This window comes from Xenopus laevis, chromosome 3S (assembly GCF_017654675.1).
Source record: "Xenopus laevis strain J_2021 chromosome 3S, Xenopus_laevis_v10.1, whole genome shotgun sequence".
In the NCBI taxonomy this organism is placed as follows: Eukaryota; Metazoa; Chordata; class Amphibia; order Anura; family Pipidae; genus Xenopus; species Xenopus laevis.
In genome coordinates this window covers 78374691-78401729 of record NC_054376.1, presented here as the reverse complement: position 1 = coordinate 78401729, position 27039 = coordinate 78374691, and the positions used below count along the sequence as shown (strand labels likewise).

Here is a 27039-nt window from a genome sequence, read left to right as displayed (position 1 = left end):
CTTCAGTTCTGACAAGGCAGATATTTGGATTAACAGTGCATGGACCTGCAAAAGTGCAGGGGGTTATCTGTGCACTGTACTCATAACCATTACTTATGGGGATCTGTTGTAGAATACGGAATTCATAGTTTGGATAAATGTTGCTGATTTTCATTTGTTGTTAGGTTCATGAGAAGTTAATCTAGCCCTGATATGAGGGAGTCTGTGTAAATCCACTCCTCCCATGGGGTACACAGTCTTTGAGCATTAAGACAGGGCTGCAACCAGTGGAGGAGTGGAATCCAAACATCAGTGCAGGCAGCAAAGGCTCAAACCCAAGAAAAGGTTCAAACCCAGAAAGTCAGGCCAAAGAAGGAACATATGAGTAACTCAATACAAAAGGCCCAGTGTCTCATAATGACCACTTAGCAATTTGAAGAGTCCTGAGCATCCAACTACCTGCAGAGTGCATGTAGTGAGTGTAAACTCAAATGTGGGATCACGTTACTACATTCCTTGATGCATGAGTCAAAGTGCACACAACTTGTTGCTGGTCAGCACTGATCTGTGCCAGAAAGTGCCAAAGACTGAGCTGATTGTAGCTGTTTATAGGGTTACTAACATGCTGAGGGGCTGGAGAATAAGTTATTCTACATCTAATTAATCTGTTTCAAATGATCTCTTGTAAATTAATGTTAAGTATAAAGTCAATGCATTACCAACTGTTCTGTCACATAAGGCACTCATTAATCCCCTCTGAGAAAGGTGTGGGAAGGTTTAAAAGTGCACTGGATACCATTGTAGGGCAGTAATTGAATTGCTCTTGTAGGGTTCCATATCTTTCACTTCCCCTATATTCTGGAAATCTCCTACAGCTTGGCAAGCTCCTGCTGTGGCCAGCTAAGAGTTGCTCATTATTTGGATATGGGAGGGACAGTGCAATGTGTGTAGCTTGTCCTGGAAGAGATGTTCGGGAGCTTGAGGCAGCAAAGAATGAAAAAAGAGCTGGAATTCCAGTGAAAGAGGCTTTGGATATGCTTGAACTTCAGATAAGTGATAGGAGGTCAGCCTGAAGATAAAGAAAGAAGCTTTGTATACTCAGCTAGAATGCTTGGACGTCAGACCTAAAGCTGAAAGAGTTCTTCGTAGACGCTGTGGATGCCTGTACCCTTCTGTTGTGAGTCCTCGTTGAGTGTTCTGCCTGAGGTAGGGTACTGGCAGGTGCTGTTTGAGAGCCTGCTACATATGAGCTACTGCCTTGTCTAAAGGGAGAGATACTTTGGGGCAGGTAGAGCAACCTGGGGAAAGTTTAAGAGCCCTTGGGGAAAGGGACCAAACTGTGACTTTCTTTGTCCATCTGGGGTTGAGTATAGGACTATGTTCTGGTAAAGACTGTGCCAGGGTTGGATTTACCATACTGGTTCCCCAGGGCAGGGGTGATATTGATAAAATTGTTTTACTATTTGTTTTCTGCACTTGTGTGGTCAGGGCCGCTCCTTCCATGTGGTAAGGTGAGAACCTTGCCTCAGGCAGCAGCGAATGGCCAGTTACAAAGGGCAGCAAAAAGATCTTTTAACCTGGAAATTCGGCTCACCTAGTGCAGAAAGCACTATTGCGCTAGTGATGCTGCCCCCCTTTGACCCATTTTTAAGCGCGGAGCAGGAGGGAGGGCATCTGGGCTTCTGCCTCTGGCCACAGCAGCCCCAGAATAGCCCCTGCATGAAGTTTATTTTGTCCTAGTGGAAAACCCCTGAGGTGTAATTCCTCAGTGTTCACTAGGCGGATGCACTGCGTTAAAAATTCCCAGTATCTTTCACATAGCAAAGGGGATATATAGCTGGAACATAGACGTAGCAGGGCATACCTCTGGAAAATATAGTGCTAGCCTTATCACGGAAAGGTAAATAAACTTACAGTTCTACTACTGACTGATTTAACAAGACTGTATATTTTTTAACTAAAAATCTAAATAATCCATGACTGATCTTAAAATATACTTTATTTGCTTTCCAAAAAAAATCCCACTGCCAGTAGCGTGTATTCATGTGATGGTCACAGGTCTCTATGCTCTGAAACAGAATGCAGAGATCAGTAACATTTTTCAATGAAAAGGGCAGGGCACAGAGTGGTAAAAAAATGGTGGATTACTTAATATTTTGAACTTTACACCCAGTCCTTCACTATGTAAATGACCTCTATCCTGATTCACTGTGTAGTAGAGAATAACAGCAAAAGGACTGAGAGTAGGGAATATTTATCAAACAGAAGGCTTGTCAACAATGATGTAATAACAGAAGATAGTAGGCCGTGTCCAGCCAAGTGTGAAAACCCATGAAAAGCAATCAGGGTTAAGGCAAAAGGACACTAGATGGTACACTAGATGGTACACTAGATGGTACAAAGAGTTGTAGAACTGAGTAGAATGAAAATGCAAAAAATAATTTCAAGTTAAAATTAAGTATCCCCACAAAACGTAGGGGGTTATCATTTACCCATGAAATAAGATTCTGCTTCTAAGCAGGGATGCATTCTGGTCTGGTGCTGCCCTAAACACTGGGCCTCTTGGCAGGTGCACATGATGTCACCGCGACCTGGAGCTGATGCCTCCATCCCAATGCTGCCCCCTCTCCCGCTCCGCACTTTAAACATCAGCATCAAAGTGGGCCAAAGGGGGGTCACATCGCTATTGCAATGAGTGCAATAGCAATCCCTGCACTAGCGGAGCGTCTCTTAAAGTTATAAGAGACAGCTTTTTGCTGGTCGATGGTTGCTACCTAAGGCAAGGTTCTTACCTTGCCACATGGCAGGAGCGGACCTGCTGATACCCCCACCCGTGCCACCGGATTTCATGGAAATATTTCCGGCAGCAAGCAGTAGAAAAGGATTTTTTCTTAATGCAAAATGAATTTACCATATAGGCATCCAAGGGATGCCCTGCTTAAAAGCTGCTGTCCTAGGCACATACCCTTGAGCCTTGCTATCATAATATTAGGGCTCATTTACAAGAGCCACATGTGTGACTATTGATGCAAGCCTGTGTGAATAGATGCAGTGCATGGTTCTCTAAGGCTCTTACTGACGAGCGGTTGTAGCTGCGCTCCCCTGCGTTCCTTTTTCTGCGTTCAGCCGCATGGGATCGCAGGAATAGACGCATTACAATTTTTCCAATGGGGCTGTATTCACACAGGCGCATGCAGGCACCGAACATAGGTTGAGATGCAACATGCTGCATTTTTCCTGCGTTCGGCGCCTACACCTGTGCGAGTACAGCCCCATTGAAAAATGTAATGCGTCTATTCATGCTCTCTCCATGCTCTATTCATGCTGCGGCTGAACACAGAAAAGCGGAACGCAGGGGAGCACAGCTACAACCGCTCATCAGTAAGAGCCCTTAATAGTCAGAAACGGGTGTAATTTTGATGCAGACGCCAGAAGTGACAAAATCTGAACAATGCAGCTTTTCAGAGCAACTGTGTCTAATTAGTGTCAATCGCAACTATATGCATTTAAACACAGGTGCAACACCACCTCACATGGGGGGAAACCATGGTAGAATTACATTTTGCACACTGCACAATGTGCACAAATGATGAAAAATGAGCCCTACAGACTCTGGAAGACGCTATTTCTTTTTCTTCAGAGCGTCCACTTTGGGTGCATGTTAGATGCATCTATGAAGAGATAGGAAGGTCTCCAGGGAGCATTTGAAGACTTATAAGCATTGTCCAATAGAATGTGGCAAGGAATTCTAGAGACAGGCATAAAACTGTCACATAAAAGGTTCACATAAGGTCAAAAGGAAAGGAGAAGAGTATACAGATAAATGTATAATTTAAACAGTTGTGTATTTATTTTTAACTAGAACAGTTAAATAAACAATTACCTGTTGGTAGAACTGTATGCAATACACAGAATATAATAAATGTTTGTAAATTTCCAGGCAGCTGTAGCTGGAAAAAAGATGTGTCCTTTTAATTTTTTTTCCATTGCAAAAAAAGCCCAGTTGAAGTATCATTCAAAACAAGCCTGAATTCTTCTTGGATTAAGACAGATACAGACATCTGGAGTGAAACATCTAGAAACAAGTTATGTGACTTGGTTTTAAGTAGGATTTACTGCATTATTTATATACCTGCCTGTCTTCTTTCACTATTACTGACATTGAATGTCACTTATCTTTGACAGAATAGCTACTGGAATAATAAGAAAAGCTGCATAGCTACAATAGAATAACATTGATAGGAACCACAAATCATCCCACAGGTTGTTATTCTGTTTGAGGAACAGACAATGGTTGACCTTTTGGATCATCAAATTTGTCATTTGTTGTTAGCTGCATTATCATAAAAATCCCATAAGACAGGATCCACAATAAAACAATAGAGGATACAAGGCCCATCCATATCGCTGGAGTAAAAAAAGAGGTACAGTCGCTTGCATAGGAAAAGAGATTATTCTTGATGTTAAATCCTTGGATCTGCAAAAAAAACAACAAAATAATTAGATGCAATGCATATTGCCAAAACATTATGTGATAAAAATAATGCATAAATCTTTCATTTGGGCAGTATGGGGGTACTCCAGACAAATCACCTGTAGCAGAGACACTTAAAGGTTCAGACTGCAGATTACAAAGACAGCAGGTTTACAGTGGTATAACTAGGTTTGCAAGGAAAGAATGAGTTTTTTTTTATAATAAGTGTAGAAGGGGAATATTGGGAGCATGACCATGAGTGCAGGGGGCATTTTTTTTAAATTGAGGCCTAGTGCTACTAGTTGGTAGGGCGCACCTCCAAATCCAGTTGACTGGGGGTCTCATAATTTAATATTAAATAAAGTACCACTTGTTTTAATATATGAGGATATTAGAAATCACTTTAGCACTCTATGACCTGTATAAAAGCACAAGGCTTTCTGTCTCGTTCTTTTATAAGGTCATGGAAAGCCTCAGTGATTTCTACCATCTTTATATTTTAAAATAAGGGGTAAATTATTCACTATTTTATTAGACAGTTCCTTAAAATTACATTTTCTATCATTATGCAAGTCATTGTTTTTTGCATAGATATCTCCTTTAACAACTGGAACTGGCAGAAGAACAGTATTCTTCAAATGGAATGGACATCATGACAGCTGGGTGTAATCCAATGTGAGTTGATGAGTTGACAAAAGAGCCAGAGTTCTTACTCTTAGCAAACAAAGAAATCTTAAGGCATACTCTTAGGGGCAGATTTACTTAGGGTCGAATATCGAGTGTTAATTAACCCTCGATATTCGACTGTAGAAGTTTAATCCTTCGACTTCGAATATCGAAGTCGAAGGATTTAGCGCTATTCGAACGATTCGAACGATTTTAATCCATCGATCGAACGAAATTCCTTCGATCAAAAAAAGCTTAGAAAGCCTATGGGGACCTTCCCCATAGGCTAACATCGAGGTTCGGTAGGTTTTACTTGGCGAAGTAGGGGGTAGAAATTTTTTTTAAAGAGACAGTACTTCGACTATCGAATGGTCGAATAGTCGAATGATTTTTAGTTTGAATCGTTCGATTCGAAGTCGAAGACGTAGTCAAAGGTCGAAGTAGCCTATTCGATGGTCGAAGTAGCCCAAAAAAACGTATGAAATTCGAAGTATTTTTTCTTCTATTCCTTCAATCGAACTAAGTAAATGTGCCCCTTAATGTTGGCACCCTAAATTCAGAATCGATGCTAAGAACCCTGTTCTCGGCTCTTGTTTCTGCCTTTAACAGCCGCCTTTCACCTCGGGAGGAGCCCTTGGCTAGTCGGTTGCCGCCAGGTCTTATTAAGAGGGGTGCAAAGCAACGGGGCACAACGGTAATGCAAAGTCTTGGGGCTGAAAGTCAAGGTACAAGGAGTAGACAGAAAGTGTAGTCAATCAGGCCGGGTCGGGGCAGGCAGAGTACAAGCGGAGTCAGACAGGCAAGGGTCAAACCAGGAGATCAATCAGAAGGGTTACAGAATAGAGGAGTCAGTTACCAGGCAGGGTCAGGATTTTGGAAGTCAGAATCGTCAGAAGCAGGCAGGGGTCAAACCAGGTAATCAAAATTACAGAATAGCAAAAAGCTCAATATCACAGAAGCACCAGGAAACTCAGGAACAAGATCCTATAACGGGCAATGTGAAAATACGTATTGTGGCTTTAAATACTTTTAAATTTCGCGCCACTGCGCTGATGTCATCACGCCTGCACGCATGCGTCCCCGCCGAGGGGGCTGCAGGCGTCCCTGCAGGCCCCCTCCCACTAGACCACCAGGGTAAGTTGTTACACTTGTGCAAGTTAATGGAATGAACAGATTGTGAACGTATTGAAATATAACCAAAAAGATCAATTACTTGGATCAGTTGTATAAACTTGATTCTACAGAGTTGCTACTTAAAGGCTGAGAAAAGTCCATTATAACAATGTGGTCATCCCTTGTAAATACGCTTATGTATTATAGAATTTTTTTATGCTGTTATTAAATATATCAAACAGGAAATGGATAGTTTACTCACTTGAAACTCAGAAATGAATATATCCCATCTCCCTGCTTGTGAGTTGCTTCTAATTAGCTGCTCTCCATAAAGAGAGCTTGATCCTATTTGCTGACAGTGGTATGAATACTCTGCAGGAACTGAGGCATATGTTGTATTAAACACAGCAGTTCTGGATTCGTCTCCATCTGGGATTATTTGAACAGACTCTAACTTGAACCAGTGTCTAGCAGAGCCAGGGTAGAATTGGTTAGTCATCACAAACCTGGTAAAGAAAAGCAAAGCTATATATATATATTTATATATAATAACTTATAATGGTATGACTTACATGCAATTTACAGTCATTTGAAGATCCCACCCTCACACAATACAGAGGCACACACAGACACATATTAAAGGCTGCTTTTTTTTGCTGTGCAAATTTGTATAAATATTGTGTTTTTCCAACATGAAATTTTGTTTTTAACTTATGAAAAGTTCATTAAAGTTATACAAGTTTTGTTTACAACAAATGCATGTTTGTTGAACTATTAATTAAAGCATTTTTTTGACTTTCCCTTATGGTCTTTCTCCTAAAACTGTTCAGCAACTCTAAGTTGGCAAAAAAAATATAAACTATAGCCAAAATTGTTGCAAGTTTTCACATAGGACTAAATCGTAGCAATAATAATTAATAGCCAAAGAAAGATATTTTTTTTTAACTCAGTGCTAAAACATGAAAATGTCAAGAAACATATAGCTAAAGCACCTCTTATAGAATAGTTGGGACTTGGGATTTTCTGGATGATGGGTCTTTTGATCTCCATACCTTACGTTTACTACAGTTGGTGGTATTAAAGTACAAGGCACTCTTATTACAGAGAAAAGCAAATAATTTTTTAAACATTTGCGTTATTTGATTAAAATGGAATCTATGGGAGATGGTCTTCCCGTAGTTCAGCGCTTTATGAATATAAAGCTGTACCCCAAAAACACATTTTTTATTGGAAAGAAAAAGTTTGAGAAACCTTAATGATTCTTGAAAAATCATTGTATACACAAACACACCCAAAGCACTTAGAAGAAGCCTGTAGTGACAATAGATATAAACGAGGCTACATTCTATGCTTGTGGTAGCTGGTAGAAACAATAAAATGTGGTTTCTTTATAAACTCTTACCTTACTTCAAGGCTTCCAATTCCATTTCCAGGAGAAGAATATAATAATGACAATCTAAAACATATTTTAAGAAAATCATTACATTTTATGTTACAAGTACAGCAAAATGTATTGATTTATACAATGTACACATTAGATCAGTGGCCTAGTGGCTTAGTGATTGTGACACTGAATGCATTTCCTCTAGATACTCCAGGTTTCCTCCCACTCTCCAAAATTTAGGCAGAGCAACTGGCTTCTGATAAAATGTACCCTAATGCATTGTGGAAATGTGATAGGAACCTTAGACTGTAAGCTCCAGTGGGGTAGGGACTGATGTAAAGCTGATTGCAACCGTTAGCACCATTTAATAAATATAGTAATAAGCTACAAGGAATCTACAACTGACTTAACTATGTTTATTTAAATATAAGTTTTTATACTATATATATAATAAATATAAAATAAAGGCTGCAGATCCAGTGACTCCCAGAGTGTCCCCAGGTACATGCATCTAAACTAAAGTGATTAGTGGCTTAAAATTTTATACTGATGCCCTCAAGTAAAAAATTCTAAGTAGTTAAAAAAGTGCCATTCCCATTCCCAAGGCTCATTATTATGCAAATACAGTGAAAAAAGTGCCATACCCAGGACCCACCTAATGTGGGTGTAAGTATCACTTTACCAATACAATAATACAATATATTCACATGGGAAACAACAATTGTTTTCATATATATATATATCTATATATATATATATATATATATATATATATATATATATATATATATATATATATACAGATATATATATATATATATATATATAGATATATATATATATATACATATATACATATATATATATATATATATATATATATATATATATATATATATATATATATATATATATATATGCCATGTCAAATTTATTGTGATGATGCCCTTGGAACATCAATTAATGAAGAAAACAGCAGGCTTATGAAATATACAGAACAAATACATATTGGGTTTACTTACGTAGTATTGGATTCTGAACAACTAGATAATGAAGTATTTGCTGTTTTAGCCTCAAATGTCATATTTGTTAAGTCAAAAACCAATGAATTATTGGCTGTGATCAGTATTTTCTGGGCATAGATCAAAACACATGTGCTGTCAGTTCCATTTGTCACATTTAGTGGGGGGTACTGCACAGTTGTATCAAGGCTCTGGAGCTGTCGTCCTATTTTTGCTGTCACCTCAAATGTTTGTAAAACCTGCAATAAGAAATAATTGTTATGACACGTGCTCTGCAAGAATCACGTCTTATCCAACAATAAATGATGGAAAACTGCTGACAATATGTGGTTTCCAACCTGCAGACACCTTTATTGTGTGGGTTGATAAAGGGAAGTATCCAGAAACATGGTGTGACCCACACAATAAAGGTATCTGCAGGTTGAAACTGTGTATTGTCAGCAGTTTTTCATACTTTATTCTTGGATTTGAAGCACATTGATGGTGAGTGCAGGAAAACAGCGACCAACAAGATAAGATAAAATTCCCACTATTGAAGAAATACTGTTTTTGCAAACTATCAAAAATAGAATGTTGTAGTCTTCCACTTAATCTTACTTATAGTTTCTTGCATATTATAATCTATATGCATATCATGGTTCAGATTTGGTTTGTTATTGGACCAAATCTTTTGTGGAGGATTCAGTATTTGCCCAAATACAAAAAATCATGGATTTGCTGCATTCCTAATTTAAATCTAATTTAAATCTGAATGCCACTTTTCTAGGGTATGGTGGTGACTTATTGGAATACATTATCTGAAAGACCAAATGCAATTACTGTCCAAATTACAGTCCACCATGGACAGGATTGCAGGATGGTTTACATACATGCCCAGATGGACACCACTATACTGTACCTAAATCAAACTGCAAGTTTTGACATGTGTGGTCAGTTTAAAGGAGAACTAAAGCTTAACTAAAGAAGTTGGCTAGAAATGTTGTACATTATGTTTTGGGCTTCTATACCAGCCCAAGGATACCCTATCCCTAAAGCAGTAAAGATCTGTGTCTCTAAAGATGCCCCTGTATCTCCCCATCTTCTTTTCTGCTGATTCACTGCACATACTCTGTGCTGCTGTCACTTACTGAGCTTAGGGACCCCTTCACAATATACAGTACACATAGAATATAAATGTCACAATATAAGGCTGATTAGTAATTAATACAGATAATTACTACATAGCAGCACAGACACCAGTGCAACTAGCATCAAAATTTAATAATCAACATTGTAGCATCAGTGTAAATTACAGGCTAACCTCATTTGCTGCTTGATAATTTATGACAACCCCTAAGCTTAGCTTCTCAACAGCTGCTCAGAGCCCACTGATCATGTGAGTGTCCCAGACACTTTCCAAGATGGTGACCCCCTGTGACAAGTTTGAAGTCCTGGATCATTGCTGCTATTGAGAAGCTGAAACTTTAGGCTGGTGCAATAAGTTCATTACATAAAATATGTCATTTTTAGCCATATTCATTTTTAGGGTTTAGTTCTCCTTTAAGGTTTTTTTGAACACAACAGACCAGATAGAACTTTATCGTGACAAGAAATAAATGACAACATTTACAACTAGTCCTGCTGTTGACCTGTCTGGGTGTGCCATATATATCCATGTACAGTATATATACACATACAACTATACATCATATTGTTTGTTGCAGTAGTATTGTAGAGTGCTGCAAAAAACAAGATGCCGATAATGAATAATAATTAGTACTAGAATATTAGTAGAAAAATGTAGACAAAAAGTTATACACAGAATATATAAATATATGTATTAGTTAAAAGGGACCATGTGACTCATTTTGCAACACTCCATTACATCATTAAGAATAAGCAAATGCAATAACCCTATGAATTGTTGCTGAAATTCACCCAAACATCAGTAAAACAGAATACAAAAAAGTAATTGTAGCTTATAGTACTTAGCATTGCGATTATCATAAAATTTACTAAATCAACATCGTCAGCCACAAGATCCTTTTCACATACCACTGGCTTCAACCTCTGGTCATAATGTCAACAGAAAAAGGTAGAAATGTACATGGCCTGATGATCAATGGCAGCATGGTAGGATATCAATCGGATTTTAATCCATCGATTGAACGATTTTTCTTTGACCAGAAAATTGTTAGAAAGCCTATGGGGACCTTAGGGGACATTGCACCTCGGTAGGTTTTACTTGCCGAAGTAGGGGGTTGAAGTTTTTTTTTAAAGAGACAGTACTTTGACTATCGAATGGTCGAATAGTCAAACGATTTTTAGTTTGAATCGTTCAATTCGAAGTCGTAGTCGAAGGTCGAAGTAGCAAAAAAAACCATTCGAAATTCGAAGTTTTTTTCTTCTATTCCTTCACTCGAACTAAGTAAATGTGCCCCTATGTATCTACATTATGTACTTTGTACGGAGTGACTAGGAAAAGGTGGAAAAAGGTCACTCTAGCCTTTAATTTCTTCCCAGGTATGGAGATAGGCTCCAGGAAGGGAGTTATGAAACAGAGAATCAGTGCTCTGTTTAAAGACTTTAGTAGCCAGGGACTCCATTCCGCAGATCCTGTCCAGAGATTGGAGTTCACCTTCCACAGGAAAGCTGTCCTGTGGAAAGACTATTTAAAGTTAATTAGAATGGGAGAGTGTGTCTCTCATTAGGGCACAGCAGGTTGGAGACCTGGCTGTGTGAGGAACTCCCAGAGGAGCTGGGAATGCTGCCTGTTACTGCAAGAAGCAGAGGGAGCCTGTGACTCTCACAGAGATTATTGTGAAGAGAATGAGGAAGCCAGGAGGCTGAATATTACCTGGGAGAAAGTCCTGTGAGTACAGGGGTGAGCCAAACTATTTGTTGTGCTGGTTGTCCACAAGGGGCCCAGTCTAGTCAGGGACTGCTTCAACGTGTGAAGGTAGTGCCCAGTGGGCAAGGTTTTTATTTTGTTTTGTTTGTATGATACAATGGTCACCCCTGTGTCTGTGCATTATTGACAGTGTTTGTTGGAAAGTGGGAAAAATAAACATGTGTTTTTCTTGAAGAAGCTGTGTGTCCCTGTCTTTATGCTGCTTTGTCCTATGCTGCCTGCCCACCATTTACTAATCCCCCTAAAAGTTACGTGTTCAAGCCGCCAGCTTGCCACATAGGTATAATCTTAATGAAAAAATCTGAAGACATTGAGCCCCTTTTATTAAAACATTTACAGCTCACATTCAAAACCATATCTCCATTGAACTAAATTGTGAGCACAATGTGCCAGATGCATTCCTTAGGTCTTTCTGCAGGCTGCCAAGTCTATCTTCCTGATAACTGTTGTAGGGTGTAGATATTTTATTTCTGCGTTCTCTTCTGGTTACCTTTCACATCCCTTTCGATCTCTTCTGGTTATCTTTCACACCCAACTATATTGCCTAGTTAGACACATTTCTATGTTATAACAGTAAATAAATAAGGGTGGCCTTGAACTTTCTGGCTGCAGATGCAAAAGGACCATTGTGACAAACATAGAAACCTTACCTTTTGACTTTGGTTTCACATTGATGTTGCTACTAGGGTTGAGCAAAATATTGAGCCTTGTTTTACAAGGAAAAAACACCCATAAACTATAATGGATAGTTTAAAAAGCACTATGCAGTTTAAAAAATTGTTGCACAGTTTGGCACACATGATTCATCCATCATTAGTTGCTACACAATGCTGACTAGAACTGAAATGTAATCTCTTTCAGAATGTTCAGAAAAGGATTTCTGTTTTAACTACATAAACTCATTAGCCTAGCTGAATTATATATTGTTGTTTTACTTAATAAAGTGTTAAGGTTAACTTTTCATTTCTAATGTTTACTGGGAAATTCCTTTCCAAATTAGCATTTAGCCAAGTAGTACAAAACGTTGCATTTATTAAAGCAGTGACAGTGTATGTCAGCATTTCACAGTTGGTCAAGTGGCAATTAGATTGGGGTTTTCAGTTTGCCAAATAGGTCAAAGGGATTGGCAGTAAACGCAGCAAGACATCTGTCTGTGAATCCATGAATGTTTTGAGAAATGAACTACCTGGAAATATCTTACATGGAGGCACGGATAAGGAATTCTAAAAATACTAGACTCAAGAAGACCAGATAAAAAACATATTAATACCAAACACTCTGGTTTTGTTTACTGTGGCCTACTTGCATCTCCTAAGGACATGGATTTTCCACCATATGAAACATATAGTAAAACCTGTCATGTATTTCTCACATCCAAAATGATGGTTGATGGGTAGGGATGTAGCGAACTTGTTCGCGCGAACTTCGACCGTTCGCGTCCGCTGAATGTCCGCGAACGTCGCGCGACGTTCGCATTTTGAGTTCGCGTTCGATTCGAATACAAATCGTTCGACCATTCGAATTCCTTCGACCGCTAAAAATCGAACGATTTTTATTCGTTCGAACGATTGTAAGCATTCGATCGAATGAAAAGCATTCGATCGAATGCTTCGATCGTTCGATTCGAAAGAAAATCGTTCGATCGAACGATTAAAATCCTTCGATCGTTCGATTCGAATGATTTTAGCGGGTGTTCGAAGTTCGCGAACTGTTCGCAAACGTTCGCATTTTTTGCCGGTGTTCGCGAACGGCGTTCGCGAACACCAAATCGGCAGTTCGCTACATCCCTATTGATGGGCTCAGATTTGTGCACATATCACAAAACCCAGGTACAGGGCAACAAAAACCAGGGGGTAGCATACATACTCACTGGTAAAACCTCAACTGGGGACTCCCACTTGGATAGTCCCCAATGGAAGCGATCATTCTGCAAGAGGGAATCAGAGGAAGGGGGGCAGCGTAGGGGAAGCTGCAAGTAATGGTTGGGTGAAAGGGGATGAGAGCATAAGGGGTGGGTGGGATCAATAAATGGTGAGTGGCGGCTGTGGGGCACAAAATCTTTAAATCCAGCCCTGATGGTGATATAATTAATGGAAAGTACATTTTAGAAATGTGTCTGAAGCTATTCATGTAACCTGGCACTACATAATCTTTTAGATGGTAACCCTGCAGTTAGTGTACACCAGTCTACACAAACAGTTCTGGAAGGTACTCAAAATTGGTAATTGATCCCATCCACCAAGCACAGAGTTTTCAAAATTGTATTTGTATACACAACTAGGATTGTAGCCACAGAATGACACTGCCCAGAAGTAGACAACTTGTTATCTACAAATTAATTAAATTAGCAATCAATTCTGATACATAACACACAAATATAGTTCAGTCTCCAGCATGTATCTAAGCTAATTGCTAATTAGCCATGCAGGTTGTGGATTCAATATATGGCCTGTATTAAAGGGGTGAGGTGGAAACCATATACAAACCCTTTTTGTTGCTACAAAAAAGCATATAAAATGTTGCCAGCAAAAGCAAAGTAATATGCAATTTTTCAACAAATTTGATGCTTAGATTATATTCAGGGATGGGCGAATTTGACCTGTTTCGTTTCGCCAAAAATTCGCCGCTGGCGAAATGTCGCAGACGCCCATTAAAGTCTATGGGCGTAAAAAAAAAAATTTTGACGCACGTCTCCATACAAGTCTATGGGCGTAATTTTTTCGGCGAAACGAGGCGAAAAAATTCGCCCATCCCTAATTATATTGTCATATGGTGAAAGCCTTGATACTGCATTAGATATGGTAACATTAATGTTGCCCATACACAGTTCTATGTTGTCTCTTGTGCCACTCCTGGTCAAGTTGTCAATGTTATTGTCCCATGTACATGGCCAAAATCGTGGCCATCATAACTGATATTCTGTTGGGACAGATATTGATTGGGGTGGCTGAAAAATGAGTACTATGTCTATCTCTGGTGGTGGTGGGGGATTACCAATAAGCTTGACCCACCACCTGCACATTTGTTAAATTTGCCAAACAAGTAGATCTTAGCATATAAGGCCCTATGATATAATGGGGATATAATGGTAAAAATTCCAGTAAAAGTTACCTGCTGATTGGTTATTACTATAGGTCACGCAGCCTATTACAAACATTACACTTTTTATTACATAACCTCATATATATTTATGGAAATGTGAAGTGAAATTAAATTCCACCCATAAAGTGATTTTACTACCTTTCAGTTGACATCATGTCTATATACTTGGTAAGTAAACCTCATGACCCTACAGATTTTTTTTTCACCTTGCTAACTGTTTGACACACTGAAAATCTCTCAGCTATACATGATCAATGATTGCATATATAGACAGTAAAAACGTTTACAGTTGCCTAGTTGTCAATGTTTTACCACACACCCACCGTCAAGTACACCAGCTAATAGAGAAATAAAAAATATGGATAAAATATCTTGAACATTTTTGAAAACACTTGGGTTAGTTTACATTTTAAAGCAGCAGTCTAAATTAGCTTCTGCAGTTATTGAAATATATTATTCTTGCTGTGATTTGCTTCTGGTATCTTTAAAACCTTCTTAAGATGCCTATAAATATTTTCCTAAAATGCCATCTATTGTTTGTATGTAATGGGAGAAGGGCCCAAACACTGCTCCAGCACAGGGGTCCATGCAATGTATGTCACCACTTGTGATGAATAAAACTAGACCATTCTGAAAAAAATGGATTAAGTGGTGGAAAACTTTGAAATTTCTGCAGAATGCTACAAAATCCATTGGAGTCAGTGGCAAGGAATTTTTCCTGCATAAAAAATGTATTTTTTTTCCTGCAAAAACAAAATGTGTGGAACATTTTAATAGTGTTGATTTTTTCCCTATTTTTTCCATTTAAAAAAAAAAAACATTTTTACCAACGAAATAAAATGCATGGAAAAATTCTAATGATGTTGGTGATTTTTCATGATAACATGATTCACGGGGCATATTTATCAAAGTGTGTAGAGAGGGAAGGGAACTCTTCAGCTCTCTATGGGGTATATTTATCAAAGAGTGAAGTTAATAATGAAATTCCGCCACTTCCCATTCATTTCTATGGGATTTTTAAAGGCATATTTATCAAAAGGTTGAAATTTCACTTTCACCCAATGATAAATACGCCTTTCAAAATCCCATAGAAATGAATGGAGAGCTGCTGAATTTCACTCTAGTGGTGGAACCTCACTCTTTGATAAATTTACCCCTATGGGCCAGATTCACTAATGGGCGGATTTTCGCCAGCATCAGCTTCGCACCCATCGCAACACTTCACCAGGCCCAAATATGCTACGAATGCGCTTATTCACTATTGTCAAAGTTTTGTCCCGGGCATCGAGCGCTGGTGACTTTTCACTAGCGTTACTTCGGCTGTGCGAGCATTTCGTATCGAAGAAGCGCCAGCATTCATTGGTGCCTAGCAAAACTTCGGTCAATTTGCATAGGGCGGGTAATATAAAGTTGTATGGATGTCTTTATTATAAATGTTGCTGCAAATGGTTTAAGTTACCAGTTTATATTACACATGTTCAGGGAACCTTAATAAAGACAAGAGTTAATATAATGCCCCCACTGTATGAATGTTCCAAATGTTATAAAATGTGTTGAGAAAACCCGCTTACCCAAAAAAGTAAGCTAGGACTTTTGCAGCCAATCCCGCTTAAAGGAATAGTTCAGCGTCAAAATAAAAACTGTGTAAATAGATAGGCTGTGCAAAATAAAAAAATGTTTCTAATATAGTTAGTTAGCCAAAAATGTAATGTATAAAGGCTGGAGTGACTGGATGTGTAACATAATAGCCTGAACACTACTTCCTCTATAACTCTGAGCTAGTCATCGACTTGAGGGGGGCCCACATGGTACATATCTTTTCAGTGAGTTTGCAATTGACCCTCCGCATGCAGCTCAGATTCAAATACAGATATGTTGACCCCCCTCAAGTCTCTGATTGGTTACTGCCTGGTAACCAGGGTAACCAGTCAGTGGAAACCAAGAAAGTTGAAAAGCAGGAAGTAGTGTTCTGTTATGTTAGACATCCAGTCACTCCAGTCTTTATACATTACATATTTGGCTAACTAACTATATTAGAAACATGTTTTATTTTGCACAGCCTATCTATTTACCCAGTTTTTATTTCTACACTGAACAATTCCTTTAAAAAAAGGAAAAGTCGCCTGTTTTTTTTGAACTTTGATGCATTTTTGGCTCACAGGATGTGATGTATGTGACAGAAGATTGAGGAAGATCTAGCTGCTTTATAGCACTTTGCCTGGTCTGAGGTGGCAAAGGCGAAAGAGGTTAAGTTCAGTAAAATCCAGACGAAAAGTGCGAGTGCAAAATGATCACTAGTGATGGTCTATTTAGCTAGCGAGTTGGCACCTGTGCCTGTTAGTAAATTGGTGATGTCTCTGTGGGTGCTCATTCTTAGTAAATGTGCCCATGAGATGTATATTTACTAAGTTATTCTATCTTTACTCTTTGGTAAACATGCCCCTATAAATTTACAAAAGCAAATTGAGAGTGTTGAGATTTCCTTCTTGTGAACTATCAAGCTCTGTTTTCACCCTTAAAATGCCCCATAGTGCTTATCACCAAAAGAGTATGACAGTCAAAGTATCTGGAAAAGAGAACAAATACATTCCTGTGAGATGCAGAATTGCTTAATGAGTATCTAGGTCCTGGTTACAGAAACTAACTCCCTTTTCTTGCTTCACATCATTCTAAATAACTTAGGTAAGGTCAAGTCATGTTTCCGTAGCATCAGCTGGTCTAAACCAGATGAAAGTGACTATTAATGCGTTCTAGAGTGCAAACATTTCCAGAAAGCCAACAAGGTCAGCTAAAGTCATATATGTGTATATATATATATATATATATATATATATATATATATATATATATATATATATATATAGTTAATTTTGGAAAGTAGGAGAAGGTTAAATATTCACTTAAAATACAAATGAAATATAAATTGACTGGGTTCTCATTAACTCCCATCTTTGGTAATCTATAAACTGGAAAAACACTGGAAATGTCTACCAATGTTTAATCATATATATTTAATAATGTAGCATAAAGCTTAATACCCAGGGGTGTTAATCCTCTAGGATTTGGCTGCCATATAGTTCATTTCCATATTCTGAACCAGTGGAATAACTACAGGGGTGCAGGTATTTACTCAGGCCCTTGGGGCCCATTGGAGCTGCTATAAGTCATATTGCAGGCGGCAGAGAAGAGGTGTGCAATGCCGCCTATGAATAATTACGCAGTAACAGTATGTTTTTTAATTAGACAAGACAGGACAATCCCATTTTCTAGAGTTCTTCCCAGCAGTGATTGTCTTTTTGTGCTGGTTTTTTGTACTGACACCAGAAATGAAAGCTTTCTCATAACATTGTCTTTCCATACTATTTATAATTTTACCTAAAAAGTATCCCCCCATGTTTCTCTATGAAGGGGCTGCCATATTTGTGCAAAAGTAGTCCATTAGCATTAAAAACTCTAGCTGACAGGTTGATGAGGGACAGTCAGGTTGGCAAAACAGGTTTAGGAACTTCAAGTAAGAATTACTTACAAAAGCAGCCCTATCAATGAAAAATTATCAAAATGAGCTATAGGTAACTTTTAGGGGGTTATTTATTTATCAAATCGAAAAATCGGAATTTCACCTTAATCCTTCGTTTTGTTGCTTCTACGAAAAAAGTTACTCTCATATAGTACTCTCATTTTAGAATCTCCCCCCTCCATGAAAGATATTTAATCACAGATCAATTGTGTTGGCAAGAAGCGATATGGGCAAAAACAGCTGAACCACATTTAAATTCAAATTTATGGATGACTGGACTAATTGATCCTGGTCAAAAAACTAAAGTCTTAGAACTACTACAAATCTAAATATATTGAAATGTAAGTGTCACGAGCGCCGCCCGGAGCAGGTCCAAGAGCTCCGGGCGGCGCGTCCTCTCCTGCCGGCGTCGCTCCCAAGATGGCGGCGCCCATGGCCGCCACGTGGGTAAGCGGCGCCGGCGCGATGACGTCAGTGCGCCGACGTCGGCGCAAGGACGTCAATGACGTCACTAAGGCGCCAAATTCAAATAAAAAGCCTGTTTAGACGCCAGAATGGCGCCCAAGTATAGGATTACCTTCCCTAAAGTGTATCCTGGGTTTCCTGTGTACCTTATTGCCAAATCTTGTTCCTGATCTGTTTCCTGACCCCTTTGCCTGGACCTTGGACCTTGTTGTATTCTGCCTGCCTGTGAACTCTTGCCTGATCCTGACTATTCTTCGTTTAACCCTTTGGACACCGCGACCTTGTTCCCTCAAGAGGGCTTCCTCCTTGATCCTGACAACCTCCCTGGAGGGAGCTCCCGGCTCCCTGACATTATACTTGGGCCATGGATCCTTCTGAGGAAGCCACACCTCATGTCGGACGAGCGCTCCGCGGACTGGCATCCCGCATGGAGGACTACGAAAACCAGCAGGTTCGCATTGGGCAAGCACTCGATGTCCTGCTGGCTCAAGTGCCTTCTGCGTCCTCCACTGCTCCACCTACTGGGGATCCCCCCATGGCGGCAGCCCCCACGAACACAAGCTACCCGACAGGTGAGCCTCGCATTCCACCTCCCCCTCGTTTCAGTGGGGACCCACAAGCCTGCAGGGGATTTGCCACGCAATGCCAAATTCAATTTGAGTTCCAACCCACACAGTTTCCTAGCGAGCGTTCCAAGGTGGGGTATGTGATGTCTCGATTGGAAGGCAAGCCACTAGAGTGGGCCACGTCTCTTTGGGAGAAGAATTCCCCGCTGACTTTTGATGTTAAAGACTTTCTCCAGGCTTTTCGTATAGTTTTTGATGCTCCAGGTCGGGTTACGAACGCCCCTGCCCGTCTCTTGCAGCTCCGGCAAGGAAGCCGCAGTGTCAATGAGTATGCTATAGACTTCCGAACACTGATGGCGGAGACTTCCTGGTGTGATGACGCTTACAAGGCCGTATACTACCAAGGCCTATCCATCCGCATCAAAGATGATCTCGTCTCCAGAGAGACTCCTGACACCCTGGAAGGGTTGATCGCTCTATCCATTAAGGTGGACACTCGTCTCAGAGAGCACCAGGTGGAGAGAGAGCGCAGTAGACGATTTTCTCCCATGTTGGCCCCTCGCTTTCAAAGGCCGATTCTGCAAACACCCGCTGTTCCGGTGACCCATGTGTCGACGTCTCCCTTGGAGGAACCCATGCAAGTAGGAAAGACTCGCCTCTCCGAGCAGGAAAGACTCCGAAGACGTATGGCAGGTCTCTGTTTATACTGTGGTGGGCATTCCCATTTTGCCAACGCCTGTCCTGCCAAAGCCAAGAGTTTTGTACCCCGAGGTATGTCTCAGGTTTCTCATGTAGGGGGCATCACTCGAGGTTCTCTGGAGAAGTATCAAGAAAATTCACGCAGGCTTCTTCTTCCTTTGCAGATTCACCTGGCAAGTAAGTCTATCTTCGAAAGGGCCTTCCTCGACTCCGGAGCGGATGGCAATTTCATGGATGCCTTTTTTGCCGAACGCATGAAGATTCCTCTGCTTCCATTGTCTTCTCCCCTGCGAATTACTGCCATAGATGACAAACCCCTGGAGTTTGAATTCGTCACAAAGTTCACGGCGGAACTATCTGTACAAGTTGGGGCGCTGCATCAAGAAAAACTTTCATTCTTCATCATCCCCTGTCCTTCTACTCCAGTGATATTGGGTCTTCCATGGTTACGTCTGCATAACCCCACCATAGACTGGTCCACTGGGCAGATCTCTCGTTGGAGTTCATTTTGCCTGCAACATTGCCTTCCGCCAAAACCCCTCGAGAAGGTGAATGTCTCCTCTGCGGAATTAAAGACTTTGCCCTCCACTTACAAGGGATTTTCCGATGTATTTTGTAAAAAGTCTGCAGAGTTCCTTCCCCCACATCGCTCCTACGACTGTCCGGTTGAACTCCTGCCTGGAGCTATGCCCCCAGAGGGCGCACCTACCCTCTCTCTCCTGCAGAGACTACCGCTATGAAGGAGTACATCCAAGAAAATCTCCAGCGGGGGTTTATCCGCCCTTCTACCTCTCCTGCAGGGGCTGGGTTCTTCTTCGTGGAGAAGAAGGACGGAGGCCTTCGGCCTTGTATAGACTATCGGGGTCTGAATAAGATCACCGTGAAAAACAGATACCCTCTGCCCCTGATTGCCGAGCTCTTTGACCAGCTGAAAGGGGCAAAGATTTTCTCCAAGTTGGATCTCCGGGGGGCCTACAACCTCATTCGCATCCGGGAGGGTGACGAATGGAAGACGGCATTCAACACTCGGGATGGGCACTATGAATATCTCGTTATGCCCTTCGGCCTATGCAATGCCCCTGCCGTCTTCCAGGAGTTTGTGAATGATGTGTTCCGAGATCTCCTAGGAAGGTTCGTAGTCGTATACTTGGACGACATCCTGATCTTTTCCAAGGACCTTGAAAGTCATCGCTCCCAGGTGAAGGAGGTACTCTCTCGTCTGAGGAAGAACTCTCTCTTCGCCAAGTTGGAGAAGTGTGTTTTCGAGGTATCCAAGATCCCCTTCCTAGGATACATTATCTCTCCAGAGGGATTTGAGATGGACCCCGTGAAAGTGTCGGCCATCCAGGAGTGGCCTCTCCCACTGAGTACCAAAGCAATCCAGAGATTCATCGGATTTGCTAATTATTATCGACAGTTCATCCGGGGGTTCTCTTCCCGCATTGCACCTATCCTGGCCCTCATCCGAAAAGGGGGTAAACCCAGCCTGTGGCCTCCATCTGCCATAGAAGCCTTTCAGTCCTTGAAAGAGGCCTTCACGTCTGCTCCTGTTCTTCGACATCCCAATCCTGCACTACCCTTCTGCATCGAAGTTGATGCTTCTGAAGTCGGAGCCGGAGCTATCCTGTCTCAGAGACACTCCTCTGATGGAAAATTGCACCCCTGTGCGTTTTTCTCCAAGAAGTTCTCATCCGCAGAGCAGAACTATGATGTCGGAAATCGAGAACTCCTGGCAGTCAAGCTTGCCCTTGAAGAATGGCGTCACCTCCTGGAGGGTTCTGAAATTCCTGTCCAGATTTTCACTGATCACAAAAATCTGGAGTTCATACAGTCCCTCAAGAGGCTAAATCCCAGACAAGCCAGGTGGGCCCTTTTCTTTTCCCGATTTAACTTTGTTTTGACTTATCGCCCAGGTTCCAAAAATCTGAAGGCCGACGCCTTGTCTCGTAGCTTCACTCCGGTGGACCGTGACCCTGAGAGACAGGAACCAATCATTCCACAAGTCAAGATCATTGCCTCTCTGTATCCCCAATTTGCCGACCAGATTCTGGCTGGGCAGTCCTCGGCTCCTCAAGATACTCCGATTGGCATGGCCTTCGTCCCTCCAGAACTTCGCCTGGCCATCCTGCAACAAACCCACTGCTCCAGGCAAGCTGGACATCCTGGTCCGGCCAAGACCCTTGAACTTTTGAGGCGCCTAGTCTGGTGGCCTGATATCCGCAAGGATGTAAAGGACTTTGTGGCTGCTTGTAATGTCTGCGCCACTTCTAAGCCTAGCCATTCCCGCCCCAGTGGGTTGTTACAGCCTTTGCCGATACCCTCTCGTCCATGGACGCACCTCTCTATGGACTTTATTGTCGAACTTCCTCCCTCCGGTGGGAATACTGTGATCTGGGTTGTTATTGACCGCTTCTCCAAAATGGCCCATTTCATCCCTCTGAAGAAGTTGCCCTCTGCGGTGGAGTTGTCCCAGCTATTTATCCAGTACATCTTCCGCCTGCATGGTTTCCCGGTGGAGATCGTCTCCGATAGAGGCACCCAGTTTACTGCCAAATTCTGGCGTTCCCTATGCAAAGACCTGGGAATTGTTCTTCAGTTTTCATCTGCATACCATCCGCAGACGAATGGGGCAGCTGAACGTGTCAACCAAGCCCTGGAACAGTTCCTGAGGAACCACGTATCCCTCTGCCAGGATGACTGGTCTGATCTCCTCCCATGGGCGGAATTCGCTCATAATAATGCTTGTCATTCCTCTACAGGGAGGTCTCCGTTCATGTCGGTGTATGGTCTGCATCCTCAAGCTTTTCCCCAAGACTTTGTGCTATCTGATGTCCCGGCTGCTGACGACTCCGCAGCCCATATGTCTGCTATTTGGGCTGCTACCAAGTTGAACCTAGAGAAGAGCGCTCTTGTTCATAAGACTTTCGCGGATCGTCGTCGAAGATCCTCTCCTCCCTACAAGGTGGGTGATAATGTCTGGCTCTCTTCCAGGAATATCCGGTTGAAGATACCATCTCCCAAGTTGGGTCCAAAATTCTTGGGTCCATTTCCCATCTTGGAGATAATCAACCCTGTGGCTGTCAGACTCCAACTGCCACCAGAGATGAGAATCCCCAACGTGTTCCACGTGTCTCTGGTGAAACCCGCCATCACCAACCGGTTCTCTGGCGGTCAATCTCCTCCTCCTGCCATCTCTGTGGAGGGTCAACTCGAGTACGAGGTGGAGAGAATCCTAGACTCCAGGATCTCCAGAGGGTCTCTTCAGTACCTCATTCAGTGGAGGGGCTTTGGCCCTGAAGAATGCTCCTGGGAAGGTCACCGTGATGTTCACGCTTCTCGTCTGGTGAGGGAGTTCCACTCCAAATTTCCCCAGAAGCCAAATCCTGGTGGTCCGGAGGCCCCCCGTGAGGGGGGGGGGTACTGTCACGAGCGCCGCCCGGAGCAGGTCCAAGATCTCCGGGCGGCGCGTCCTCTCCTGCCGGCGTCGCTCCCAAGATGGCGGCGCCCATGGCCGCCACGTGGGTAAGCGGCGCCGGCGCGATGACGTCAGTGCGCCGACGTCGGCGCAAGGACGTCAATGACGTCACTAAGGCGCCAAATTCAAATAAAAAGCCTGTTTAGACGCCAGAATGGCGCCCAAGTATAGGATTACCTTCCCTAAAGTGTATCCTGGGTTTCCTGTGTACCTTATTGCCAAATCTTGTTCCTGATCTGTTTCCTGACCCCTTTGCCTGGACCTTGGACCTTGTTGTATTCTGCCTGCCTGTGAACTCTTGCCTGATCCTGACTATTCTTCGTTTAACCCTTTGGACACCGCGACCTTGTTCCCTCAAGAGGGCTTCCTCCTTGATCCTGACAACCTCCCTGGAGGGAGCTCCCGGCTCCCTGACAGTAAGGTGGCTTTATCAGTTCATGAATATTTTGGATACTTGAAACTGCCATTTTTGTTGATAATTCTTTTTACATAAATAAGTAAATCCACTGAGTGAAGTTTGGTTTATTATTGTTTCTTTACTTCATTATTTTATTTACTATGTTAATTATTTTCCTTTGGAATGTGTGCTTTGGAATATATATTTATAGATATTTGTTTGTATCTTTGACATGTTATACAGCATTGTATTTTCTTGACATACTCAATCTGCGTAATATATTCTATTGTGTTTATAGAAATCTCAATAAAATTATTGGAAAAAAAAAATCAAAATTTTTCAGATTTGACGCACAAAAAGTAATAATTTTTCGTGAAATTGGCGGAAAAGCCTAAAATGTTTGTATTATTGTATGAAACCCAGCACAATAATAATATTTTCAAATTGCAAATAGGACCTCTGTCATTGACAGGTTGAAAATGGAGTATCTTCACATTCTGACTTTTTACCTCTGGGTATAATAAATCTTGAAAAATTTGAGCTACTTAAAAACAGTAGCTACTTATAAATAATGTATCGTCCACTCAAAGGCATATAGAGCTATGGTATGAAACGCAGTTGTGTTTATGCACAGGATACAGCCTTTAGTTCTCAACAGGCTGAGTTTAAAGGAATTCTGTCATTTTATGGTGCACTTTCTATTTATAAATTACAATGTTTACATTACAAATAAATCCCTTTGTCATTTTATTCTTGACCAATAAATAAATTTTTAACTGTAATATTGGGGTATAGGCAGCCATCTTAGGTCATTGTATTTCATCCTGTGTTTTCAGAAAGAGTCATCACATACCCGTGTATAAGCCGAGTTTTTCAGCATCCAAAATGTGCTGAAAAAGTCTACCTCGGCTTATACTCGGGTCAGCGGTACCAGACCCGAGTAGCTGAGATTGCAGTCACTTTTAATCATTCCTATACCAACAGTACACTTGGGGAGAGACTGCAATATCCCACAATGCCCTCTGTTGGTTATATGAAAGATTAACAGTGCACCCTCTGTTGGTTATATGAAAGAATAACAGTGACTGCAATATCACACAGCGCCATCTGTTGGTTGTATGAAAGAATAACAGTGACTGCAATATCACACAGCACCATCTGTTGGTTGTATGAAAGAATAACAGTGACTGCAATATCACACAGCGCCATCTGTTGGTTGTATGAAAGAATAACAGTGACTGCAATATCACACAGCGCCATCTGTTGGTTGTATGAAAGAATAACAGTGACTGCAATATCACAGCGCCCTCTGTTGGTTATATGAAAGATTAACAGTGACTGCAATATCACACAGCGCCCTCTGTTGGTTATATTAAAGAATAACAGTGACTGCAATATCACACAGCACCCTCTGCTGGTTATATGAAAGAATAACAGTGCGCCCTCTGTTGGTTATATGAAAGAATAACAGTGACTGCAATATCACACAGCACCCTCTGTTGGTTATATGAAAGAATAACAGTGACTGCAATATCACACAGCGCCATCTGTTGGTTATATGGAAGAATAACAGTGACTGCAATATCACACAGTGCCCTCTGTTGGTTATATGAAAGATTAACAGTGACTGCAATATCCCACAGCACCCTCTGTTGGTTATATGAAAGAATAACAGTGACTGCAATATCACACAGCGCCCTCTGTTGGTTATACGAAAGATTAACAGTGATGGCAATATCAAACAGCACCCTCTGCACATGGTAGTGGGACAGTGGGACAATGCACACAGTAATCCGTTTGGCAATTCTCTGTCACCATCAACTTTGCAAAGAAGTCTGGTTGATCGCTGCTGGGGTCGCTTTGGCAGAATGTGCGCTGCTGGGAGACAGGGCTGTAGTTGTGTCTAGGCTTATACTAGAGTCAATAAGTTTTCCCAGTTTTCGTAGGTAAAATTAGGTACCTCGGCTTATACTCGGGTCGGCTTATACTCGAGTATATACGGTAAGCTATTTTTTCTCCTACTCAGTATAACTGAAGGAGTTGCAGTCAGACTTGGGTGTTTTACTATTGAGTGCTACTCTGTAATATTGGTGTGTAGTCATTTCAGTGCATTGTGCCTGGTCTTGTGCTGTCAGAAAGAGCCAGCACTTCACAATGGAACTACTTTCAGATAAGCTATTGGTTCTCCTGCTCAATGTAGGAGGAGTCGTGGTTGGACTTAGGTGTTTTATTTTTGAGTTCTATTCTCATATTTACCATTAGGTAAAGCATTTTTAGTAATGCAGGTGTTATGGAGCTGTTATTTTGTTACCTTCCCATTGTTCTGTTGATTGACTGCTGGTAGGTAAGGGAGAGGGTTATATCACTCCAACTTGCAGTGCAGTAGTAGAGAGTCACTGAGGGCACATGGGAGACTAAGACTGTCTAGCCCCATGTCAAATTTTAAAATCAAATTTAAAAAAAAATCAGTTTGGTCTTGATAAAAGGATTTCAATGCAGGATTCTGCTGAAGCAGCACTATTAAAGGAACACCCCCAAAATGAATACTTGAGCAACAGACCTTTTATATAAAATTAAGATGCATTTTAAAGAACCTTACCAAACTGGAATATATATTTAAGTAAATATTGCCCTTTTACATCTCTTGACTTGACCCACCATTTTGTGATGGTCTGAGTGCTGCCTCAGAGATCACCTGACCAGAAATAACTACAGCTCTAACTGTATCAGGAAGAAGTGTGGAAGCAAAAGACAGAACTCTGTCTGTTAATTGGCTCATATGACCTAACATGTATAGTTTGTTTGATATGTTTGTGTGCACCGTGAATCATATGTTCCCAGGGGGCTGCCCTAATTTTTTAAAATGGCAGTTTTCTATTTATGATTACCCAATGGCACATACTCCTAAAAAAGTATATTACAGTATTATGAAAATGGTTTATTTACATGAAGCAGGGTTTTACATATGAGCTGTTTTATGCAATATATTTTCACAGAGACCTACATTGCTTGAGGGGTATAGTTTTCCTTTAACTGATTCATTATTAAAGAAAAACATGTTTTCCCATAACAGAATACCTTTAAGAATAACACAATATTCACGCCTGATACTTCCCTCACAATTATCCTTATTTAGACAGTTCTGAAAACAAGAAGGCTTAACATGAAGGCGATAAGGTGTTTATGCATGAGGACAGTACCTGGATATAATTATGCAAGGATTGTTGATTTATATTTAAATCTAAAATACTAGGAGGTATGTTGGTCTAATATGTCTAAATAAAACCGAT

The 27039-nt window shown here is 41.1% G+C and overlaps 1 protein-coding gene across 1 annotated transcript in view; it reads right to left on the bottom strand.

The window, feature by feature from the left end:
- Nucleotides 1-3954: 3954 nt before the first annotated feature.
- atp6ap1.1.S (ATPase, H+ transporting, lysosomal accessory protein 1, gene 1 S homeolog) overlaps nucleotides 3955-27039 on the bottom strand; it is a 37610-nt gene continuing 14525 nt past the window's right edge. Inside the window, 4 exon segments of the mRNA NM_001094789.1 lie at nucleotides 3955-4456; nucleotides 6495-6738; nucleotides 7635-7688; nucleotides 8639-8877. Of these exon segments, the coding sequence (NP_001088258.1) occupies nucleotides 4247-4456; nucleotides 6495-6738; nucleotides 7635-7688; nucleotides 8639-8877 (747 nt within the window). The 3' untranslated portion in view covers nucleotides 3955-4246.